The sequence below is a fragment of the Cydia splendana genome, chromosome 13 (genome assembly GCF_910591565.1).
Source record: "Cydia splendana chromosome 13, ilCydSple1.2, whole genome shotgun sequence".
Taxonomy (NCBI): Eukaryota; Metazoa; Arthropoda; class Insecta; order Lepidoptera; family Tortricidae; genus Cydia; species Cydia splendana.
This window is the reverse complement of record NC_085972.1, coordinates 4,287,484-4,312,901: the sequence shown is the minus strand read 5'-3', so window position 1 is coordinate 4,312,901 and position 25,418 is coordinate 4,287,484. Positions and strand designations below refer to the sequence as shown.

At 38.3% G+C, this 25,418-nt stretch overlaps 2 protein-coding genes across 2 annotated transcripts; both read right to left on the bottom strand.

Moving 5' to 3' along the window:
* Positions 1–235: 235 nt before the first annotated feature.
* On the bottom strand, positions 236–4,304 carry LOC134796544 (centromere protein S-like). The gene is made up of 4 exons (XM_063768727.1): positions 4,150–4,304; positions 3,177–3,334; positions 2,417–2,483; positions 236–545 (listed from the first exon to the last, which is right to left on the bottom strand). Exons 1-4 carry the CDS (start codon positions 4,180–4,182, stop codon positions 261–263), a joined length of 543 nt encoding a protein of 180 aa, XP_063624797.1. The 5' UTR covers positions 4,183–4,304; the 3' UTR covers positions 236–260.
* A 4,058-nt stretch (positions 4,305–8,362) lies between these two features.
* On the bottom strand, positions 8,363–18,223 carry LOC134795966 (GTP-binding protein 128up). The gene is made up of 8 exons (XM_063767858.1): positions 18,042–18,223; positions 17,756–17,876; positions 16,219–16,394; positions 15,573–15,812; positions 14,764–14,932; positions 13,858–13,984; positions 9,505–9,630; positions 8,363–8,708 (listed from the first exon to the last, which is right to left on the bottom strand). The coding sequence occupies exons 1-8, from the start codon at positions 18,081–18,083 to the stop codon at positions 8,606–8,608; spliced, it is 1,104 nt and encodes a 367-aa protein (XP_063623928.1). The 5' UTR covers positions 18,084–18,223; the 3' UTR covers positions 8,363–8,605.
* Between the last annotated feature and the right edge of the window lie 7,195 nt (positions 18,224–25,418).

The following is a 25,418-nucleotide window of genomic DNA, read 5'->3' as shown; positions in this document are numbered from 1 at the left end:
TGTTTAGTTCTAAGATGACGTCACAGTGGCACGCATTATTCGTTGACGTTTCACTTCCATAGGTTTCATATTTCAGTGGAAGTGTCCTTTCTTTTCTGTACGGTAGTACTATTATTTATTATGATTGTTTTAATTTATGGATATTTTTCAATGAAATCAATTTCATCTTATCTTATCTTATTATGTGCTAAAACAGAGACCTTCGCTTTAGCTAGTGCAAAAAAAACAAAACATACTTTAGAACTGTAGGTATGTGTATTTCAATCAAAAGTAAGATCAACAACATCATCCACCGACATCTGTTCCACTTCACTTGCCATCCTTTTCTCTATCGAATTATCATTCGAATTCGAACCCACATCTTTTATCTCACTCTCTCTCCGTTCGTTTGTATCTGTGTTCTCTGTTTTATCATTTTTATCTTCTATAGGTCCGGACTCTTTAGGCTTAGATGATGGTGTAGTGAGTTTAGGGGTTGCTATGGTTTTTCGACGTTTTTCTTTGAGTAGAGGATTCGATGGTTGTATTTTGTTTAGATGTGTTTTCTGTAACAAATGTGATTTAATTAAAAATGCCGGCTTTTAAATACATGTTAAGTATTAAATATACGCATGCGGTATATTTAAATTTGTATTTTTTTCTTTATAAGTAGGCAACTACTAGGTACCTACTAATTAGGTGTACAGTCAGCCAAGAAAGTGGTTTACCACTTTTCGACTCTATCATCTGATTGATAGAGTCGAAAAGTGGTAGACCACTTTCTTGGCTGACCGTAACCCACACCAAATACCTACCAATACCAAATATTTAAAAACTGTTGATATTTATGGGTATTTTCACTTAAAAGTGTACCATTTACTTTGTTTCGAAAATCCATCAACTTTTGGGTTATTTCGACTCAGAATCACCAAAAAAAAGACAGTTTTGTAACGCATTTTCACATACATTTTGTATGGACCGTTATAAAACTGACACCCAAAATTTGTATGAAAAATTTTGGACACTTTTTTTCTTTGTCTCATGCAATAGTACTTCTGAGTCTAAATAACCCAAAAGATGATGGTTTTTCGAAAAAAAGTAAATGGTAAACCATTTTTTTTGAATCCCCTTATACCTACTTAATGTGGAATGAACATGAAATAATTAAATTCTAAAAACAAACAAAACCTAAAATACATTCGTCAAAGCATGTCAACCATACACATCAACAGCAAAACGCTTTCAAACTAATGTTAGAAATATCCTGTCACTGTCATACAAAATGTATGCACAAATCACACAATCGTATTCATTAGGCTTGTTCAACCATTCAGATGGCATTTACATTAAAATTGGCGTTAAAATAACTCGTTACCAATCCACCTGACGGAATGAAAGCCATAAATAAAATATATTTGAACGTCAGTTACATTAATGCGGTTAAAACCTTTCACAGATTCATGTATCACTCAAACGCTCATTTGCTAAATTGATCTTTAGTCGATTGGAACACAGTTGAAATTACGAGCGCCGTTGAAGGATAGATACGAGGTTGTGACAGTTATAGGTCAGAGTTTGGTTTGATTCTATGATTGCAAAAAAAACTTTTACAAAAAAAAAGAAAACCGACTTCAAAAAGGATAAAATAAAATATAATCCGTTTTTAAGTATATGCGTTACTAACTGATATGTTTGAAGTCGGTGCCAAGACAAATAGTAACAATACCGGTCAAAAATAATCCAGAGAATGAAGCACTTATTTCAAAATTTTACATTTTTTAACGTTCCAACTTGGTTCCAAGGTAGATATATTCTTTGAAGTGCCTTTCAATATGTCAGTTATAATTATTTACGCCTTTCAATATGTTATTTCTAATTATTTATTACTTTTCTGCGGTATGTGATTTTTTTTTAAATATAAAACTATACCCACGCAAATTGTTTCATACAAAATCTACTATTATTTTCAATCGAATGATACATTTTGTGTGGGTAGTTAAGAAATTGCCTGGTAAATCACATTGTAAGTTCTGTCCCTATTCACCCCAGCCATACCTATTCACCCCAGTTGACGGCACCAATACTGGCTTCAGAAGCCATTTGAGGGTAGATTTTGTTTACTCTTTTTTAAATACCTAATAATACAGTCTTATAGCCGCCGCCATACAATCGAAGTTAAACGACATTCTGAACAAAAACGTAACAGTAACAAAAACAATTTTGAAACAACAGCGGGAGTCGTTAGAACCAGGGGGAGAAAGGCCTATGCCCAGCAGTCAGACACCATTAGAGGTTAAGAAAAAAGGAATTCCTTACATATATTGTATTGATAGTCTTTATTACTTACTTTTCTCTGGACTATGGTCCAGTGAGACGTGAAGTGCAACTGTCTGGATAAAAAAACTAGTGAAAACACACAGGTTTAAGAAATACATACCAGTGAAGGATTTCTCCTAACCAGAAGCTTCACATCCTCAGAATTAACTGTATTCCGTTTGGCGTGTCTGAAATTTTAATATCGGTAAGTACATCTATGATCTCCAGTCATATAAAAATAAATAAATATACGACAATTTCATACAAATCAACCTAGTCTAATAAGTTCAATAAGGCTTGTGTTGTCAGTAGATATACTAGTATGATTGTGAACTAGGGTGATATGTATATTTGTATATTTCATATCAAAAATTGTTCCTAAATTAGTGACCTTGACATTTAAATTAAAATCCAAATTATTGGGATAGATATGAGACCAGGCATGAAACAATTCCAACCTCCTTCCATTTTAAGCATTTCAAACAGAGTTCAAATCACATTCTCTATAGTTTGTTCTTTTAAGCATTAGAAAAAAGGTAAATAATCTTGAAGTGTCTTTTTATTGAAAAACACTTTTGAAAAATAAGTCACGGCAAATATGTAACAATTATGAATCATATACAATCATTTACATTCTTTTGCTTTCATAAGTAATAGTTACTGATTTTAAAAAAGCGTTTTTCAATTAAATGACACGTCAAGATCGCGTAGTCTTTTTCTAATGCTTAAAAAAAATGAACTATAGGTTGAACTATTAGAAAGCCACACACTACCAGTGCTTTTGCTGCATACGTACATATCCTGCTAAAAATTACAACTCTTCCTTTACGATTTTTAAAATAGCTGGATAAACAATCAAAATCTCATTAAAATATATGTACTTTGCAAAGGCTTCCAAATCCGTTCCATATATTTTCAGTTTCTTGTAAACTAGCTCTGCTACTATCTCCATGGCGGGCTTTGTCATATCCATGCCAAGTAGATGTAAGGCCTCTGTGCATAGCCCTCGGACATCGCGGTGGAGTGATGCTCGGACTTTCTATAAACATATTTCATATTTAATAAAGACATTGTAAATGAATAAAACAAGACTCCTATGCATACCCTGGACGGCTATGAGAACCAATAAGTCCATCCTAGAGCTGAAAATCACCACACCGCTCTGTACAATATGTCAAGAACGCACAATCAGGTTCTTTGGTCATATCATGCGGTCTAAAAAGCATGACCTAGATAGAAAGGCAGATTATCTTGGGCCAAATAGAGGACAAGCGAGCGCGAGGAAAACCCACCCACGAGTTGGTCTGATGTTGTGAAGAGGGTGGTTGGCGGCAACATGCAGTGCGTGACCCATATGGTCTATGATTGCACACTGTGGAGACGGAGCATACATGGTCGCGATCCTCAGCAATGAGGTACCGAGGAAGAAGAAATGACAATAAGTTTGGCAATTCAGTTATTGTACAGTAACAGTCACCACACGGCATTGTGACGCCATTTCGTGTTCTTGCTGAATTGGAAATTCTAAAGGTAAGTATTGACAACCAATTTAGCTAGGACCCTAAATGACGCAACAATCACGGAGCGTGATGGTACCAGAGCCCTCTGTTAAAAATTAGAATTCATCCGCTGTTTCTCTGCCGGCTCTTTAACTCGTTCTACTCAATTTTCACTGGCATTGTAACTCGATGTACAATAAATAGTAATGTTCCGATTTCCGATAAATAATTTAACACATTACTTAAGTGCTCAGACTGTTTAAGTTAAATAGGTACGTTATTTAAACTAAGTTAATTGCTATCATTTTATGAAAATATACCCATCGATAATTTTTAAACTGGAGTTCAAAATTACCTGTGAAGGAGATAAATTTTCGAATGCAGTCATCTCTATTCGCTTATATTCTGTGAGTAACTAGTTTTATATTAGAAATCAATGATAGCACCTAAATTTCTACTGGATTACTTAAATTATGAATTATTTTAACTTTGAGCAAAACGAAAACAAAACAAACGTTGTAAAATTCAATTTTGACATTGACATTTGACACATGGATATGACACGTGCACTATTGACGTTACGTTTTGTTATTGCTAAATATTCAGTAAGCTATAAATTGCACACAAGAGACCGTGCGTCAAAGAATATAATACTCCCGTGCGTGTTGGAGGGTCTGCTATCTTGTGGCCTGAATCGGAAACATATGTGCACATGTACATTGCCAAAGCAAGTGCTACCACTACCATCTACCGTTCTCGTCGGTACGTTTCTTTGTGCATAGTAGGTTCTGCCATCTTGTGGGCTACATCGGAAGCATAAATGACACATTTACGCCTCGCGCCAAAAATCTAGGGCCTATTGATCGTAGAGTAAAATAAACATAACTAAATTTGTAGGAAATTTTATGTTAAAACTTCTGTCCGAAGTAATTGTAATGCTATTCAAGATATCATCATCAAATCATAATTTCACGCCAACAAAGTCGCGGGCAAAATCTAGTGAAGGGGTCAAATGTGTGAAATAAGGAAAAACATATTTTTTATTTACACTTTACTGAGCATTCTGTAGATATATGTATAACATCCCACATTGTTATTAATTTTAGTATGCAGCGCGCTAATCTAAACAACCTTACGTATAAGCTTAATTATTATAGCTGGTCAAGCAAATCTTGACAGTAAAAAAAGGCGCGAAATTCAAATTTTCTATGGGACGATATCCCTTCGCGCCTACATTTTTCAAATTTGCCGCCTTATTCTACTGACAAGATTTGCTTGACCGTCTATATTGACCAACTTACGATAGTTTATAATAAAAATAAATGTTTTAAATTTAATAGGTAACCTTTGTTTTTCTAGCTTTCTAAGTTATTTTCAAAGGCTATAATCGTTGTACTGCCAATAAGTAGGTAGTTTAGAGAATCACTAAATTTCCTTAAATATAAACTAAGCGCCATAAAAAACCAAAAGTGATTTATTTTTTAGTTGCTTAGCTAGCGTGCTACATAGTAAAATGGATTTAGTAAATGTAAATCAAAATAGTAAAATTAAAGTTTGTTGTGCATACGTTATAGTTAGTGATAAGAATGACTAAAGATACAATTATAATTGTTATAATATAAATAATAAACACAAGGTACAAAAAAAAACTCTTATAGGAAGTTGTAAGTACTTTTAGAACTAGTAACTAAAAGAAGGACGCTATAAGCCTATGATGCCGCGGTCAATGCCACTGCGCGAGCGGGACAGAAATATAATTATACACGTGCGATAGAGATAGGAAATGGCGGGTCAATGTACAAAATTCTTTGCTTAGCGTCCTTACTTTAGTAATCACGTTCCTGTGAAAGCGAGACGTCTTCTCTGCTAGAGTGAGATGGTATTACATAATAATAAATACGTATTGTACTCTTTAGCCATTCTCGGGGGCGTAAAATATATATTTTCGCTTATTGGATACTTATTATTGGCAGAAAACTTATAGAAGAACGAAAGTAATTATTGCATTAGTAAATGCGCCGTTTTAGATAGTCCAAAAATCAATACAAACATCGCTATCGCTACATAGAATTTCATAGTCAAACAATAACAATTCATTTTGAGTGTCTCCAACATATATTTATTATGATATCATTATTATAGGTACCTAGGGCTAGTGCACAAATCACGCGAGGTTCGATAGGGGGGGGGGGAAGGGGGGGTCACAAAAAATCACGACAGATCACGTTGGGGGAGGGGGGGTATAAGGAGACCTCACCTGTGTTTTTCTACAGTGAACGAACCTAAGGAAAAATACCTACCACATGAGTAGATACTTTTTCTCAGTTTCGTTAAACATAAATCTACACTCCGCACTTCAAAATAGCGAGTTTATTTTACTAAATTTTAACTAGCTGAATCAAAAAGTAGCCGAAAACACCTCGCGTGATTTGTGCACAACCCCCTACTCTTTTTTATACCTTAAATAATTTGTATAAACATTGTACAGGCGAGTTCACAAAAATCTTCACAAGCCAACATTCCAAAAATATATTGACACGACCTTATTGTCAATGTCTTAGAGGCGTGTAAATATATTTTTGGAATATTGGTTTGTAAATATATATTTTGTAAACTCGACTGTGCTAAAATGACAGATCAGTAACGCAGCGTACTACGTAGGCGAACAACACGCGAACGCGAAGCGAAGCGATGCGGCGCGGGGCGAATCAATCCTTTAATACCTATAGAAGTGTCCTACGTAGGCGAGCTCGTTGCGAACGCGAACGCCTTGGGCCCGCCGCGCCGCGCCGTGTCGCGTTCGCGAGTTGTTCGCTTATGTAAGACAAATTGGGGTACCTACTCATATTGTCATTTTAATAATTATAATATTTGACAATACAATTATTACAAAATGAATCTATGGCGCCATCTTCTTTAGCTGTCATATTTTGAATTTTTTTTTATATTTTTTAGGTTCAACAATATATTTTAGACACTCAATATCCCATCCTTGCGTTTCGTTCCGGTCTCACAAAAATATAACTCTGTCCTTTGAAAACAAATTTAACCGACCAATAGTATACTCTATTTGGTTGCAATACGGTCTACTTTTGATCAGTTAACTACGTGAACGATACTTTACACTTATACTTAACTGACTTAGGGCCACTTGCACCATCCCACTTACCCGGGGACCCGGGGTTGACCGGTTAAACCTGGAGTTACCATGGTTACCAGTACAATTTGACACTGGGTTAACGGTTTAACCGGTTAACTCAGAGTTAGTGGATTGGTGCAAGTGGCGCTTAGGGTCGGTTGCACCAAAACGTCTGCCATCGTTAAAGCGTTCGCTAAATTTTATTGGAAGTTTTATAGATCTCTGCTGCGAGACGTTGATCAGTCTGTTAACTGGGGCTGGTGCAACTGGCCCTTAATATCTTGCAATGAAGTTTATTAAAAGTCAGTTACGCGGTTATCACACTGATGCGGTTGCACGCCGCTCCGGAGTGTGAGTGAGGCAGCGCTATGCACGTTATGAGTGAATCAACTTTTTGTTTCACTAGGGCAGCGGTCGGCAACCTGCGGCCCGTGAACCTGTCATTTGCGGCCCGCGAGCCTCCCTGGCTATTCTGTATGTAATATTGACAAACGACAATGTCTGATAAAGTCATAAATATTAACCTTTTCGACGCCGTGTCAAACACAAAAGCTGTCACTCGGACGCCACGTCACCGAAGTGTCAAAACCGAAATTGAACTTTATGCATATGCACTTAGGTCTATGTTGCTCTGTGGTCTGTGACCGATTAATCCGTCTTTGGCGTTGGACCTGCGGTGCCAATATATCGGTCATTGGCGTCCAAAATGTTAACAAAGTGCGGCCCGCGTCAACTTCGTTAACTACTATGTGGCCCTTGGCTGCTAAAAGGTTGCCGACCGCTGCACTAGGGTTACGTTTCCCTGGACCCTGCATCTTAAGCCAGGGGTCTCCAAACTTTTTTGCGCCATATTGCGCCTCAGAAACTTTTGCGCGGGCCACCGTCGGTTTTTGCGCCGGGGGAAGGTGTCTGGTTGCTGCTGTTAGGAACAGTTCCACTCTCAATGAATGCTGAACCCCGCGGGCCGGATAGGAACGCGTCGCGGGCCGGATTTGTCCCGCAGGCCGGGGTTTGGAGACCCCTGTCTTAAGCCATAAAATTAACTCGCGTAATTTAATTACTCAATTAGTATGACTCACGAGAGTTTAAATTTGATTCCTCTCATCTCCGCTCGCTTCCGCCTCAGTGGAATGGCTGCCTAACAACTAGAGATGCAACGGATAGTTGTTTGGCTGGATACCGGATGTTCGGCCTTACCATCGGCCGAATATTCGATATCCGGCCGCCGAATATTCGGCCGGAGGAACTATATCAACTTTTCGGTTTTTCAGGTGCGCATTGTGCAGGTTGTGACCTGTTTCGTAGTGAATGTTCGCGCGGACTCATTTCTAGGTTCGAAATGAGTGCGCGTGCAAGTGAGTGGAATGATTAAATTGTATTAAAATAATACGAGTACGATTATGACCGTGACTGTTTCTTAAGTCCAATTTGTTTACTCCGAAATCAAGCAAAGTTACTATCCGGTATCCGGCCGGATAGTAGGTCACTATCCGGTATCCGGCCGGATGATAAAATAACGGTCGGATAGGCCGGATACCGGATAGTAACCGATTACCCGGTGCATCTTTACTAACAACACAAAAAAGTTGATCCACCCATACAACGATGGTCCGTTCGCACGCCGCAGCCGCATGCGGGTCCGCATACAATGTAAGTGGGTTGATGGTACTGTCTATACTTTCTTGACGATTTGTACAACATCTTCGTCCGCAAGGATGTGCTCAATGCCGACCTTCTGCGGCTGATGCTTCACTGATGAACCCCATACGAGGGCGCTGGAATAGAATAAGTTATTATTAGTTTCAAACTTGTGGCTTTCCATTAGAAAAGGGACCTTACTCCTTATGTTTCATGTGCAATAAGGACCTTTCTATCAGAATTTCTGTTGGAATTTCAGATAAAAAGGACGAAGCTATAAGGACCCTAATATATCATACGGAAAGCCACATTATACAAATTTATTAGATCCCGGATTTGAAGTCAAAAATCTATTCTAATTTTTAACACCGCCTGTTACATTGTAAATCTGTTTTAAATTTGTTTTCTTTGTGGTATGATAAAGAATGTTTACCATTTTAATAACATCTTTTATGATAAAGGTAAATAAGTGAGGTTAAGGCGGTTTCAGACTAGCGTATTTTTCTGCGCGTATACGGTCGTTTCGGCATTACGAGTTTACACGCGCGTTACATTTCCCTACATTTGGTTTTTATGCGCTTGCTTGGAAAAGTAAAGCGCACTACTTTTCCCTACATTTGGTCTACACGAGCTTACACGCGAGTACGCGTACACTCGTATAAAACGCTAGTCTAAATCCGCCCTTAGTACCTCTTTAATAGGTAGAATATTAAATAATAATCATCAAACAAAAATATCTCCTAATCCGTTCCACTGGTGACCACATGGCTGGCATGGCATTGGCATTGCCATCCAGCGAGGAAACGCGGCCAGTCTTGTGGGCACACTACCAATTGCCAGCGGAATAGGAGATATTTGTAGCTATAATTTAGATCCCATAAGATGGTTTAGTTTAGTTTTAATTTGTATAATAATGTTTATTATAAAACTTACTATTTAAATTCCTTCACAATGGACCTATGCAGCTTGTTGCAGAAGTCCTCGACGGACGTTCTGTCGGCGTGCAGGACCACGGGCGAATTGTAATCTGGCAGCTGGCCTTTGGGCTTGGTGTATATCCTGGTGGATAAATAATAATAAGTATCAGGGATGATGCGAATATTCGCATCCGCATCCGCGGAACTTCCGCATTGTTGCAACATCCGCATCTGCATCCGCATCCGCAAAAAATCGATGCGGAGCGTATGCGGATGTCGAACAAGTCGGTACAGGAACGTCTTAGCGGCGGCGTAACTGCTAGGTAATTTCGTCAATAACAAAATCGTCTAGATCCAGAAAAGTCGGCCAGGTTACTGTTTATTAAATATAACGCACCTATATTCTTGCTCAAATACTAAACGTTACTAAATATGTAATATTTGACGTTTTTTAAGTACCTAATCTTGACATCCGGATCCGCATCCGCGGATGTGAGCCTTTAAATATCCGGATTAAATATCGGATGTCAAAAAATCTGCATCCGCAACATCCCTGATAAGTATCTGCAGGAAATTCTGCAGGAAAACGAGAAGATTTGAGGAGAACAGTGTGGGAATGCCGCCGGGACCGTAACCTGCAGCTCCAACTTCAGGGGATTGGGCTGTATCATAGACTAGGAATCCTCTAGACGGAGTTTAGAGCAATTATTTCATGAAACCGGTGCTGCCAAAAATACGGGGGTGCGGGGGACGAGGTGAGCGAGGTCCCGTGCCGTGATTGGTCCGTTCAAAGACACGGACGTCACACAAAGACACTTTCGACTCGAAAATGGAGTAAAACTACCGTATTTGTGGCCGTACAACGACCTCAATGACCACGACTGCTCTGACAAGAGTATCCGACTAAGAAGATTTGTGGCAGCGGGGGTAGAGTTACTATGCTCAGTCTGGAGGACGTCTTGTCTGTGGGCTGAGTGAACGCAACAAGCGATCGACAGCTCGCCTGTTTCCGGCCGGGCGTCCCTGCACTACATATTATACATCAAGTCCTATAAAAACAACAATAAAGCCCTACATGTCCTGTGTTGTTGAGTGAAGATACAGGTTTTTTCAATCCTAGGGAGTTAAATATACAGCTCCTACAATTTTTTTTTATAAATATGAGTTAACGTAGAAAAAACACACTATTAAAAAACAAATATCAATGATCACACAAGGACATTCCCATAGGAACCAGGATTTCAACCAATAAATTGTCAGCATCATAGGCCTAGTACCAACTAGACCGGTGATTTCTAACCTTTTCAATCGTGTTACCTCTTTGTCTATTGGGAAGACCAATTGTGTCGCTTCACTTCAAACTCTGGTAAAGCCATTCAACCCTCTCATCAGAACGTCTACCCTATTAGCTTTTCTTAATACCAAAATCGCATAAGGGATCATCCATTAATTACGTCACACGAATTTCTAGGTTTTTTTACCCCTCCCTCCTTGTCACACTTGGTCACATTTTGCAAATCCCTCCCCACCTGGTGTGACGTCACATTTTAGGCAATTTTGTTTTCAACGAAATCGGTAATAGTAACTCGGCATTATTCTTTTTTAATTAAAAAATATTTTTGGTAAAAGAAATATTAGTAATTTTATAACACAAAACCAATTAGGAACGAAAATTACTTCCAAAAACTCATTATTTAACTGTACAGCGAATAAAAAAATATAATAGTACATTTCGATGCTAGTGCGGAAGGTATGTCATTACTTCACGAGTACCGAGATATTTTGCCACGAGCCGCAGGCGAGTGGCAAGACTCGGGACGAGTGAAGAATGACATTTCCGCACGTGTATCGAACGACGTTTTTTAATACAGTTGCGAAAAAATAAGTAAAACATTGTTAATCGTACACTAAACAAAAGTGGTAACAGTGACAGCTCGCTTAGACGTCGTCTTTAAGTATATTATATCTATGGGCGTTTGGCAGCTATTCCGTTCCATTCAGACAACTTATTAAGAACGGAATTTTCAATATTCAATATTAAAAAATAAACGTGTTATAATGATGAAGAGGTAAGTATTAAAATATGAAATATGTATATTTTTCACATTCTTACATTAACAGTAGGTTTTTATGCTGATTACGACGTTTAAAGGAAACGAATATTAACACTCATCAATAAGTAGTCGTGAATTGGAACAAGTATAAATTAAAAAAAATTGGAAAAGTAAAAAGCACTAGTTCGAGATAACCAACTTTCCGCACGCTAAACAGCTACGTAAAGTAGCACTTTTTGAGCAACTGTATTAAAAATTAATTTTCGGTTACTGATGAAGTTAAAGTGACGTCAAAATGTTTGTGACTCCCCCCTCCCCCAGGTCACAACATGTCACATTTTCTTGACCCCTCCCTCCCCCTAAACGTGTGACGTAATTAATGGATGACCCCTATCTGACAGATGGATTTACCCGAGTTTGAAGTTAAGCGACTCAATTTTTCCCTTCAATTAAAAATAAAAATAACACTTTACTAGTACTTACTTTTACTGGGCCAACCAGGGAAAAATATTTTAAAATCTAATCTAGCCTAACCTGATGAGTTTGAGGTACTCCCACATCTTCTCAAGTAAGTCGTGAAGCTTCCACCTGTGATGTGCCGAGATGGGCACGCAGTGGGGGATTTTGCAGGTCACGTCCAACCTATGTTGATTTGTCACTATAGTTACTACTGGCATTGAGGGATTGAAGGCTAACCTGATGAGTTTGAGGTACTCCCACATCTTCTCAAGTAAGTCGTCGAAGTCCCACCTGTGGTGGGCCGAGATGGGCACGCAGTGGGGGATTTTGCAGGTCACGTCCAGCCTATGTTGATTTGTCACTATAGTTACTACTGGCATTGAGGGATTGAAGGCTAACCTGATGAGTTTGAGGTACTCCCACATCTTCTCAAGTAAGTCGTCGAAGTTCCACCTGTGATGTGTCGAGATGGGCACGCAGTGGGGGATTTTGTAGGTCACGTCCAACCTATGTTGATTTGTCACTATAGTTACTACTGGCATTGAGGGATTGAAGGCTAACCTGATGAGTTTGAGGTACTCCCACATCTTCTCAAGTAAGTCGTCGAAGTTCCACCTGTGATGTGTCGAGATGGGCACGCAGTGGGGGATTTTGTAGGTCACGTCCAACCTATGTTGATTTGTCACTATAGTTACTACTGGCATTGAGGGATTGAAGGCTAACCTGATGAGTTTGAGGTACTCCCACATCTTTTCAAGTAAGTCGTCGAAGTTCCACCTGTGATGTGTCGAGATGGACACGCAGTGGGGGATTTTGTAGGTCACGTCCAACCTATGTTGATTTGTCACTATAGTTACTACTGGCATTGAGGGATTGAAGGCTAACCTGATGAGTTTGAAGTACTCCCACATCTTCTCAAGTAAGTCGTCGAAGTTCCACCTGTGATGTGCCGAGATGGGCACGCAGTGGGGGATTTTGTAGGTCACGTCCAACCTATGTTGATTTGTCACTATAGTTACTAGTGGCATTGAGGGGTTGAAGGCTAACCTGATGAGTTTGAGGTACTCCCACATCTTTTCAAGTAAGTCGTCGAAGTTCCACCTGTGATGTGTCGAGATGGACACGCAGTGGGGGATTTTGTAGGTCACGTCCAACCTATGTTGATTTGTCACTATAGTTACTAGTGGCATTGAGGGATTGAAGGCTAACCTGATGAGTTTGAAGTACTCCCACATCTTCTCAAGTAAGTCGTCGAAGTTCCACCTGTGATGTGTCGAGATGGGCACGCAGTGGGGGATTTTGTAGGTCACGTCCAACCTATGTTGATTTGTCACTATAGTTACTAGTGGCATTGAGGGGTTGAAGGCTAACCTGATGAGTTTGAGGTACTCCCACATCTTCTCGAGTAAGTCGTCGAAGTTCCACCTGTGGTGGGCCGAGATGGACACGCAGTGGGGGATTTTGTAGGTCACTTTAACCTATGTTGATTTGTCACTATAGTTACTAGTGGCATTGAGGGATTGAAGGCTAACCTGATGAGTTTGAAGTACTCCCACATCTTCTCAAGTAAGTCGTCGAAGTTCCACCTGTGATGTGTCGAGATGGGCACGCAGTGGGGGATTTTGTAGGTCACGTCCAACCTATGTTGATTTGTCACTATAGTTACTAGTGGCATTGAGGGGTTGAAGGCTAACCTGATGAGTTTGAGGTACTCCCACATCTTCTCAAGTAAGTCGTCGAAGTTCCACCTGTGATGTGTCGAGATGGGCACGCAGTGGGGGATTTTGTAGGTCACGTCCAACCTATGTTGATTTGTCACTATAGTTACTACTGGCATTGAGGGGTTGAAGGCTAACCTGATGAGTTTGAGGTACTCCCACATCTTCTCAAGTAAGTCGTCGAAGTTCCACCTGTGGTGGGCCGAGATCGGCACGCAGTGAGGGATTTTGTAGATCACGTCCAACTCTTCTATGCTGATTTGATCTAGAAAGAGTGAGAAAAAGGTAAGATAACGCGTTTAACTCACAAACCAGAGGTCGAGGTTCGGATTTCGGCTGGTGCGAATGAGTTTCGTACGTTTGAGCCACGGTTACGATAACCGCAGCGTTTTGGTTAATCCAATAGTACACTTTTTTTTACGTTAATTTAGAAGTTTGATTTTTTCACAGCTTCTAGGGACTGTAAACCTGAGTATTATGCTTATAATTTCAACTCGATAACTCCACGCGTTCCCGAGATAAAGGGTGGACGGACGGACAAACAAGAAAGTGTTTCTACAAGGGTATGAACCCTAAAAAGAACTTCACCTTTCTAAATTACCACTCTCCGGTAATCAGGTAGCAGGTAATTCAAGCACAAAGAAAAATATGAAGAAAGTATTAATTAATTAGGTGGAGGGAGAAGTGGCGCTGATTGTCAGAAACACACGTAATCTTATAGTGTCGCCATTAATGCTAGCGGCAGCCGTTGGAACAAATTTTACTTCATAAGAATTAACATAGAAAATCAAAATGACGGCACCACCAGTCGTGCACCTAGATAATACTGACCGATCTTGTAAAGCAGATAGATGCAAGGCACAGTATATCCTACTGCCTTCGATGACGTTAATGAAATCGTCGCTGGTTGCATCGTAACGGAGCGTTATGTCCGCATTGTGGATCTTGTACTCGGAGAGGATGATTTATACTGCTTCTATATCGAGCTCTACAGCTCACAAAGCCACTAGTATTCTTTCTATATTATAATGATGATATACTGACCGATCTTGTTAAGCAGATAGATGCAGGGCACATATATCCTATTGCCCTCGATGGCATCAATGAAATCGTCGCTGGTTGCATCGTAGCGGAGTGTTATGTCAGCATTGTGGATCTTGTACTCGGAGAGTATGGTTTTTACTGCTTCTATGTCGAGCTCGGATTGTGGGCACTGTAACAATAGTGTAATGTGGTTAAAAACCCAGAGTTTATAAATAGTTCCAACTGTTAGGAACTGAAAGTCATCGTTTTTTCACGGAAACGTACGAACGTGTCTTGCTATTTCAGTCAAGTCTCGGTACAAAAAGTACTGCTGAGGTTGACTGAAGTAGCATGACAAATACGAACGTTTCCGAGAAAATACGATGGAAAACAATTATGCACTACATCTGTAGTCTGAGGTATGTTTTTTGGATTTGGCATATCTAACATGTTTTTTTTAAACGATTGCAAAAACTTCGCTCGTTTATCCTCATAGATTTGTTTAGGAATAGTTTCAGATTCGTTAAAAATACACTATATAAATACTGGCATTATGTTTTTATTTATATCATGTGAGTCCCAAACAAGCTCATAACCTGGCTGATGGTAAGCGAACACCGTAGGCTACGTTCGGTTGCAAATGCAAGAGTGTTGCATGTGAGTAACCAGCACTTTAAAAGCCTGTACAATAAACTGTAACCATTCAAAGGATGTCATACTATATTTAAATATTTAATTAAATACCAAATATATACTTATTGTTGACTTCACAAAAGGACAGAAAAGATGTCGCCACAGCTCATAGCTAAAGATCTTCAGAAAAAACTTACCGTAGTATTCAAATTGATCCCTCCTTTATCTTTCTTCCTAAAGTATATATTCGGCGGCTGCTTGTTGAGCCGCAGCCCGAAGCCCTCCAGCTCGTGTTCCAGCAGTTTCTTGTGCTGCAACGGCTTCAGTACGTCCAGCACTATGAACACTAGACTGCAGGTGCGGGCGACCGCGATGACCTGGCGACCACGACCTTTTCCGTCCTTCGCGCCTTCGATGATACCGGGGAGATCGAGAAGCTGGAAAGTAAATGAGGTTATTGGTAAATGTCTTTCTTGTCTTCTTTCTTTCTCTTATTATTAAAGACAAAAAATAATTCTCTTTCGAATTAGGTATTATTTTTTGTCTTTAATTTGACATTTGTGAAATTTGAAAAACGCGGGACAATACAAAGGGCCATGCAAAAACCTCCACGACTTAAGAGTACTCAGCCAAAAATATATATCCAAAAAGAACAAGCCATCCATTTCTCTTCTTCTCTGTCGTATCACATCGGTAGTAGAGGCGGACACAGCTCTTCGCACAAGGTCCCGCCATCTCTCCCTGTTGGCAGACTGTCTGGCACAGTCAGATATGCGGTTTCTCAATGCGGAAACCCATCAACTTTATGAGTAGATTTATACTTTGATTCTGGCTGTATTGTACCTGTATCTTAGCCCCCTTGTATTTAATACAGCCGGGCACAGTAGTGAGCGTAGTGAACTCGTATGCTGCCACCTCAGAATACACTCCGGCAAGGTTGGACAGCAATGTTGACTTGCCCACTGATGGGAAGCCCACGAAACCGATACGCGCGTCACCTGTTTTAGCGACGTCGAAACCTGGAATTTGGGAAATATAGCAATAAATTAAATATTCTTTATTGGTCACCAACAGAGACAAAAACTATATAATTCACAGTAGGTGGTATATAAACCTGTCCCTTTCCTTATCAATTATGTATTATAATATTACACAATATATATTATTAATACGTGAAATATAAAGGAAACAGATACTGAATAATAATAACCAAGATTTTAATTTGTAAAAATTGTTTGTTAATGAATTTCCATTTGTATTTATTCAAGTGTAACGTGGACATCTTGTAAAAATTCAACACATGATACAAATTTTGTGAAAAGTACCGGTTTCCAAATAGCCCTGATATTTGGAACCCCATAAAGTTGTAAACGAGCATGGCGCGTTTATTCTTTCTTCCCTGTATAAAAGTGTAACACTAACATTTTCTTCGGTTATTTTAGGGGTTTATTTTATTGTAACAAAGGATAAAAAAATGCTCAGAAAAATGATAGCATGATCAAGTTTAGTAGTTTAGTTTAGTTTATTTATTTCATAATGATAAATTACAGTATAAATTATTCTTACGCTAATCTATATGAATTTACATTATGATCGTCAATAATTTAGCATGCAAACGTAATTATTATTCATTAATAATCAAATTACAAATTATGAAAACAAAATTTCATAATTTAAAATGTAATTTGAGAACTATCGTCAAATTGAAAAATAAAAAAACTCAATAAATAACAGAATACATGTCTAATATCTCATAATGATCGTCATACTAAAACTAAGAGCGGTAATCATAGGTAATAAGTTCAGAACGAATGTCAAATAAAATCAATTTTACATAAGCTAAGTATAATGTCAACAGTTACTTCAATTTTAATTCCATGTATTCGTCCACTGAATATAACGGGTTATTCAATAAAAAGTTCCTCAGTTGACGTTCAAATGCTTCGTCAGATACAGTTCTTAATTCGGCGGGTAGACATTCGTAATAAGTTGGGCCCATTACTCGCGGATTCTTACATGAAAGTGCCATGTAACGCGGCACTGTTTGCAGTCTTCCCGTCCATCTGATTTGTTTGCCCATGACATCGACATGTTTGAACATAGGCAAGTTTTTTCTCACGAACATCAGAATTTGATGCCCACCTATTCTTAAAACTTTAAATATGACCACATCTATCTGTTTTCCTACTTCCTAAGTATGATTTTATAGATATGATCAACTATTATTGTTATCTATATTCTTAATCAGAGCTGAAGTAAGTGATTTCGTTCGTAGGATTATTTATATGAATACTATAAATGCCTTATGCTTTAGGAAGCCTATAAGCCAGCTGCTTTGCTTCTTTGAGAGGACCAGTAAATATTGACAACAAAGCCTTACCTTCACCGGTAGCGCCGCCGCCACCCTTGGGGGTGATCAGTTCACGTCTCAATTTAGCGAGCCTGGCCTTGAGTAACCCCAAATGCAACGCTGTTGCTTTATTTTTTTGCGTACGAGCCATCTGAAATACATCACAGAGTTTAGTTTTTCACACTAGTTTATATTATTTCACGGTTTGTCACTAGATTTTTAACTCCAAATAGTCGAATAAAGGCTGAAGTTGGAACGGTTAATTCACAATAATTGCAGAAATACGCAAATTTAACTCATAACCTCTGTTACCAACCTCGGACTCTATAGCCGCAATTTTCTCCAATATCGTACTCATTTTTGTAGTTTCTACTTAAGCTTTAGGGCTACTTAATACAAAAATATAAATAAAATTAATTGTTTCCTTGTGAAAAGGTAACAAATTAAAATAAAAGGAAAGCGTGACAATCTTCGTGGACACCTTTCCAGAAAATTTGAAAGAACCGGCAGTATTGCCAGTGTAAATAAAATTTCCCGCTTTTATTTTATGAACTGTCAAATAACAAATAATGATTACATTTTATTGTATAATAAATCGTTTTACTTAGAGCTTATTATTAAATTATAATTAATACCCTTTAATTTATATAAAATACATTAATTAATTATACAAAAAGCTTGTCCAGCTATTTTCAGCGCCATCTATAGTTTTATACTTTAACTACTGCAGTGTGAATGAGAGTACCAAACTATACTTGCAAAAGGCAGGCTAGATGGCGCTGTTAACAAAAGCTGACTAGTTACATCAACCACCCGCAAGATGGCGTGAAATGCAATGTAAATAAATAAATCAAACCACGTGGAAAGTTCTCCGCAGGTTTGCGCAGGGAACTAACAGAAGGAAAGGAACAGCGGGAAAATCGTGTGCAGGGCCGAAACCGCTATGCCTCAGTGCTACCTTGAGCGTCGGAACGAAACGGTCTGGCGCGCGTTCGCCCCATTTTCGAATTTTCGGTCAAGTTTCGTATGTGTGATTAATAACTAAATCAGTTTTGTTCACTGTAACTTGTTAATAGTGTTTGTAATAGTGATCAGTATGGATGATTGGAAGTTAATAAAAAGTTTAGCCTATATTTAATGACTCAGATGTTGTGTGTTTAATGCTTAGGTTGGTATTATTAATATTTAAGTACTTTAAGTAGGTAAACGTGATTTTAATTTTCGATGGAGTGTCGACTTGCTAAGTTTTTCTTAGTAGGAGATGCCGTGGTTTTACCTAGGACAGAACCAAATCAGTATTTGGATAAAAATTAGTTTACGCTGCCTACTTTAATAAGTTAGGAAATTTTGTATGTGTGGAAATAAAAAAAATATAAAAAAAAATATATATATTCAAACAATAAAAATAAAAATTTATTAAACAATCAGATAATTATTGACTTGCATGCAGGTAGGTACATGTATGGAAATAAGACAGGTGGCCAATTACCCACTAAAGAGTATAAGTGGGGTAAAGTTTAAGCAAAAATCGTGCTTCGAGTTTGACAGCTGAAGTAGATGTAGTCCTTCCATACCAACAACAAGTTTATTTATACTGAAACAAGAAACAAAAAATACATAAATAAATAATAATAAATATAAGGGGACATCTTACACAGATCAACCTAGCCCCAAACTAAGCAAAGCTTGTACTATGGGTGCTAGGCGACGATATACATACTTATATAGATAAATACATACATATATACATAGAAAACACCCATGACTCAGGAACAAATATTAGTGTTCATCACACAAATAAATGCCCTTACTGGGATTCGAACCCAGGACCATCGGCTTCGCAGGCAGGGTCACTATCCACTAGGCCAGACCGGTCGTCTATGAAGTATATGAAGAGAGTTGGTTGGTAGTGGCGTTAGGGCTAATAGGGCTGCGATAGGGCTGCCGCGTCGTCAAAGCCTAGGATTTTTTTTGTGGATTTAAATCTGTGCCGTGTGCCGTGGATGCATATGTACTTAGTCCTTCTGCTGTGTGATGTGAGTAGTCTGTCCTAGCAAATAGGAAAACTCTAAATAAGATCAGAAGGACGCGGCGCGTTAAAATGATTTTTGGTCACAATCACAAGCCTCAATGCCACTTCATTACATAGTTCTATAAATACAAAAAAAAACACAAAAAAGATTTTTTTACTGAGGTGGTACTTACCTAATTTTTGCCTGACATTACAATATAGATTGCACCTTAAGTTTTGGTATAAAGAGAATATTTCTTCAGGAGCAAGAGCCAGCGAGAATCGTATTCAATGGACACTTTCAATGTTAACAATTAGTCAAAGCTTGATTCATAACTTTCCTGAAAAAAAATATTCAAATTCAAATTGGAAATTGTAAAATCGTATCTGTGGCAGTCCACAGTTAAAGCCAACCGCAATGCATTGTACATACTGGACTGTGGTAGGATTTTCGGGTTTACCTCGTGTATAAACTATAAATCGTATTACTTACGTGCATACTGGGAATTTCATGCCCCTATTTACGTACCTACAGTTTTGGATTCATGAATCGTGGAATTATAATATACCTACTATTGAATACTTGCCACCAAAGAATTATTATTAATTTATTTAGAGTTCGCGAAGTTAACTTTAACTTTGCGCTGGCTAAGGTAGATTAGAACAAAGTGAGGTAGTGTTATTAAATACGTTATATTTTTTATATACTTACAGGGAATTATTATAGATATGTAGTAAGTGTTCTAGAGTAACTAATTAGAGTAATAAATCTCCAGCGATTTTTAAGGCATAACTAGACGTGCAATCCACCAACCCAAGCCGAATAGTCCGGTGGCCGGCTGCATGAAACAAACCTCATCAAAAAATAGAATATACCTACCCTGTAGAGGTACCTGACATTTAGTAGCTTCCAACGCACTTGGTCGGCCTAGGCTTAACCTGGCAGATTTTGTACAAATGGCAAAAACGTTGGACAAAAATTCATCAAAAAAAACCTCATCGAAAAATAGAATGAAACTTGTATGGTAGGATACCTGACCTTGAGGACAGTAAAAAAAAATTGGTCGGCCTCACCTAAGCCTGGCAGTTTTTGCAGTCCGACCAGATTTATTGGGTCACGTGAGAGCTACAATTTACCTCATCGAAAAATAGAATGAAACAAACGGATTATAATAGCTAAAATAAGCCTGTTGACGTATGTCTTGGTCGGCCTCACCTTAACCTGGCAGTTTTTGCAGTCCGACCAAATTTATAAAAAAATCATCAAATTTTTTTTATCGAAAAATCGTATGAAACTGGTATGGTACGATGGCTGCCTTTGAGGACAGTCAAAAAAAAGTGGTCGGCCAAATCCTGTGTTGGCAGGTTCCTGTGTCCGACCAATTTTGTGGTACCACGTGAGAGCTACAATTTTACCTCATCGAAAAATAGAATGAAACAAACGGATTATAATAGCTAAAATAAGCCTGTTGACGTATGTCTTGGTCGGCCTCACCTTAACCTGGCAGTTTTTGCAGTCCGACCAAATTTATAAAAAAAACATCAAAATTTTTTTATCGAAGAATCGTATGAAACTTGTATGGTACGATAGCTGCCTTTGAGGACAGTAAAAAAAAAAGTGGTTGGCCAAATCCTGTGTTGGCAGGTTCCTGTGTCTGACCAATTTTGTGGTACCACGTGAGAGCTACAATTTACCTCATCGAAAAATAGAATGAAACAAACGGATTATAATAACTAAAATAAGCCTGTTGACGTATGTCTTGGTCGGCCTCACCTTAACCTGGCAGTTTTTGCAGTCCGACCAAATTTATAAAAAAATCATCAAAATTTTTTTATAGAAAAATCGTATGAAACTTGTATGGTACGATAGCTGCCTTTGAGGACAGTAAAAAAAAAAGTGGTCGGCCAAATTCTGTGTTGGCAGGTTCCTGTGTCCGTCCAATTTTGTGGTACCACGTGAGAGCTACAATTTACCTCATCGAAAAATAGAATGAAACAAACGGATTATAATAACTAAAATAAGCCTGTTGACGTATGTCTTGGTCGGCCTCACCTTAACCTGGCAGTTTTTGCAGTCCGACCAAATTTATAAAAAAATCATCAAAAATTTTTTTATCGAAAAATCGTATGAAACTTTTATGGTACGATAGCTGCCTTTGAGGACAGTAAAAAAAAGTGGTTGGCCAAATCCTGTGTTGCAATTTACCTCATCGAAAAATAGAATGAAACAAACGGATTATAATAACTAAAATAAGCCTGTTGACGTATGTCTTGGTCGGCCTCACCTTAACCTGGCAGTTTTTGCAGTCCGACCAAATTTATAAAAAAATCATCAAAAATTTTTTTATCGAAAAATCGTATGAAACTTTTATGGTACGATAGCTGCCTTTGAGGACAGTAAAAAAAAAGTGGTTGGCCAAATCCTGTGTTGGCAGGTTCCTGTGTCCGACCAATTTTGTGGTACCACGTGAGAGCTACAATTTACCTCATCGAAAAATAGAATGTAACAAACGGATTATAATACCTAAAATAAACCTGTTGACGTATGGCTTGGTCGGCCTCACCGTAGCCTGGCAGTTTTTGCAGTCCGACCAAATTTGTGGTACCACGTGACAGCTATAATTTACCTCATCGAAAGTAGGATGAAAAAAAAACGGATTATAATAGCTAAAATAAACCTGTTGACGTATGGCTTGTTACGGACGGCTTTCATAAATTCAATGTGGCAGTGTGCGGCAGAATCCACTTGCATCAAATTTGATGCAACACATTGTGGCTGGACATTAAGAGATGAAATGTATAAGATCAAATGGTTTGAAGGACACATAATGCCTTTGCGAGTCGAAGAAATAACAATAGATAAGTCGGAGTCTGGGGAAAGTTCGTCAGACTTCGACTCCGAAGATGATTATGATTAACAGTAATTATTAACAATAAAAGGGTTATTCCCACTAGTTACCACCAAGTTCTTATCAGTGGTAACTACTGGGAATTATTTTCCCACCTTTTACCACTGGTAACTACTGGGAAAAAAAATTCCTAGTAGTTACCACCAACTCGGTTTGGTGGTACCTACTGGGAATTTTTATTCCCAGTAGTTACCACTGGTAAAAGGTGGGAATTTCTTTTCTACAAACCGAGCTTCGAAGGAGAAATGCTACAGTTGATGGAAAAAAGGCTGATTTGATGCAAAGCTGCTGAGTGGTGTCCATTTGTAGCCTCTATAGCAGCATCAATACTACGATTATTATTGCATGTTAGTTAAGCTTTAAGCTAATAATAGTTTAAACTGTTTAGTGTATAAGATCCTCTTTTTTAAATTTATATGTGTGGTGCTGTATGTAGATGGTTTTTGCAATAAACGTTTTTCTATTCTATTCTATTCTATTCTAAAGATAATCACTTAATATATGTGAGGTTATCTTGTGTATTTTACCGTTTATTAAAATGTTGGAAGGCTCACGTGCAGTTTTTCCTCTTATATTACAAGTGTTCGATTGAAAACTAAGCTTTGGTGTATACCTGGATCACCTGCATGTACAAGAAGGCGTTTCATATACGCCCGCCCATCAGATAGGTACACAAAGTCATGATGCGTATGGAATACAGCATGTGTGGCCAAGCCATTATGCCCTAAATTATGTACTACTTCGTTCAAACTTAGCTTACCTGTGTATTTACTCTTTCCAAAATATTTATCTTCCTTAAAATGCAGCCTACACAAACGGTCTTTGTCATTTGCCTTAGTTTTTGGTACTCAAAGCTTTTTCTCACCGATTTATGCATATCGGGTCCTTGGGAAAAAAAGGGAGATCCTATAGGTATATTTCCACAATTTGTCGCACACTATTGCAGTATTGTGGAGAAAAAAAAACATACAACCGAATTGATAACCTCCTCCTTTGGGATTTGGAAGTCGGTTAAAAAGGAGAATGTTTACAATTTATTGGAAACAATGTATGTGATTTGACAGTGACAGCAACTCCACTATGGAGGCGCCACCTGGCGTGATAAAATGTCAGTTATGCCTCCTCATTCTATCTGTAGTGGAAAAGTAGGATATACGATTCAAAACTTGTCAAAAATCGATGAAAACCTTTTTATTTTTGACATCTGTGAGACATCATCTCAACGTAAGTGTTACTCTGAAACCACGTCAGTAGTTAGAAAACGTTATTTAGATATTAGATAGATTTATGAATAAAATTTGAACTGAATGTTTTCTTTTTTTTTAAAGCCCTCTAAGACCTCCATGGACTCATTTACTTATGACTTTTTTCAGTTAGCATTATTAAGTTAAGTTCAAGCTGTGAAGAAACCATATTTTCAATATAGAAATTATTATTCTTTATAAATGTGGTCGGACTGCAAAAACTGCCTGGCTAAGGTGAGGCCGACCAAGACATACGTCAACAGGCTTATTTTAGCTATTATAATCCGTTTGTTTCATTCTATTTTTCGATGAGGTAAATTGTAGCTCTCACGTGGTACCACAAAATTGGTCGGACACAGGAACCTGCCAACACAGGATTTGGCCGATCACTTTTTTTTTACTGTCCTCAAAGGCAGCTATTGTACCATACAAGTTTCATACGATTTTGCGATAAAAATTTTTTGATGATTTTTGTATAAATTTGGTCGGACTGCAAAAACTGCCAGGTTAAGGTGAGGCCGACCAAGACATACGTCAACAGGCTTATTTTAGCTATTATAATCCGTTTGTTTCATTCTATTTTTCGATGAGGTAAATTGTAGTTCTCACGTGGTACCACAAAATTGGTCGGACACAGGAACCTGCCAACACAGGATTTGGCCAACCACTTTTTTTTTACTGTCCTCAAAGGCAGCTATCGTACCATACAAGTTTCATACGATTTTTCGATAAAAATTTTTTGATGTTTTTTTTATAAATTTGGTCGGACTGCAAAAACTGCCAGGTTAAGGTGAGGCCGACCAAGACATACGTCAACAGGCTTATTTTAGCTATTATAATCCGTTTGTTTCATTCTATTTTTCAATGAGGTAAAATTGTAGCTCTCACGTGGTACCACAAAATTGGTCGGACACAGGAACCTGCCAACACAGGATTTGGCCGACCACTTTTTTTTTACTGTCCTCAAAGGCAGCCATCGTACCATACCAGTTTCATACGATTTTTCGATAAAAAAATTTTGATGATTTTTTTATAAATTTGGTCGGACTGCAAAAACTGCCAGGTTAAGGTGAGGCCGACCAAGACATACGTAAACAGGCTTATTTTAGCTATTATAATCCGTTTGTTTCATTCTATTTTTCGATGAGGTAAATTGTAGCTCTCACGTGACCCAATAAATCTGGTCGGACTGCAAAAACTGCCAGGCTAAGGTGAGGCCGACCACTTTTTTTTTACTGTCCTCAAGGTCAGGTATACTACCATACAAGTTTCATTCTATTTTTCGATGAGGTTTTTTTTGATGAATTTTTGTCCAACGTTTTTGCCATTTGTACAAAATCTGCCAGGTTAAGCCTAGGCCGACCAAGTGCGTTGGAAGCTACTAAATGTCAGGTACCTCTACAGGGTAGGTATATTCTATTTTTTGATGAGGTTTGTTTCATGCAGCCGGCCACCGGACTAGAAAAGTTCTCCTGATATTAGCTCTACCATAAATTTCTCGATTCTGGCCTCGAATGTCCAATTCCCCG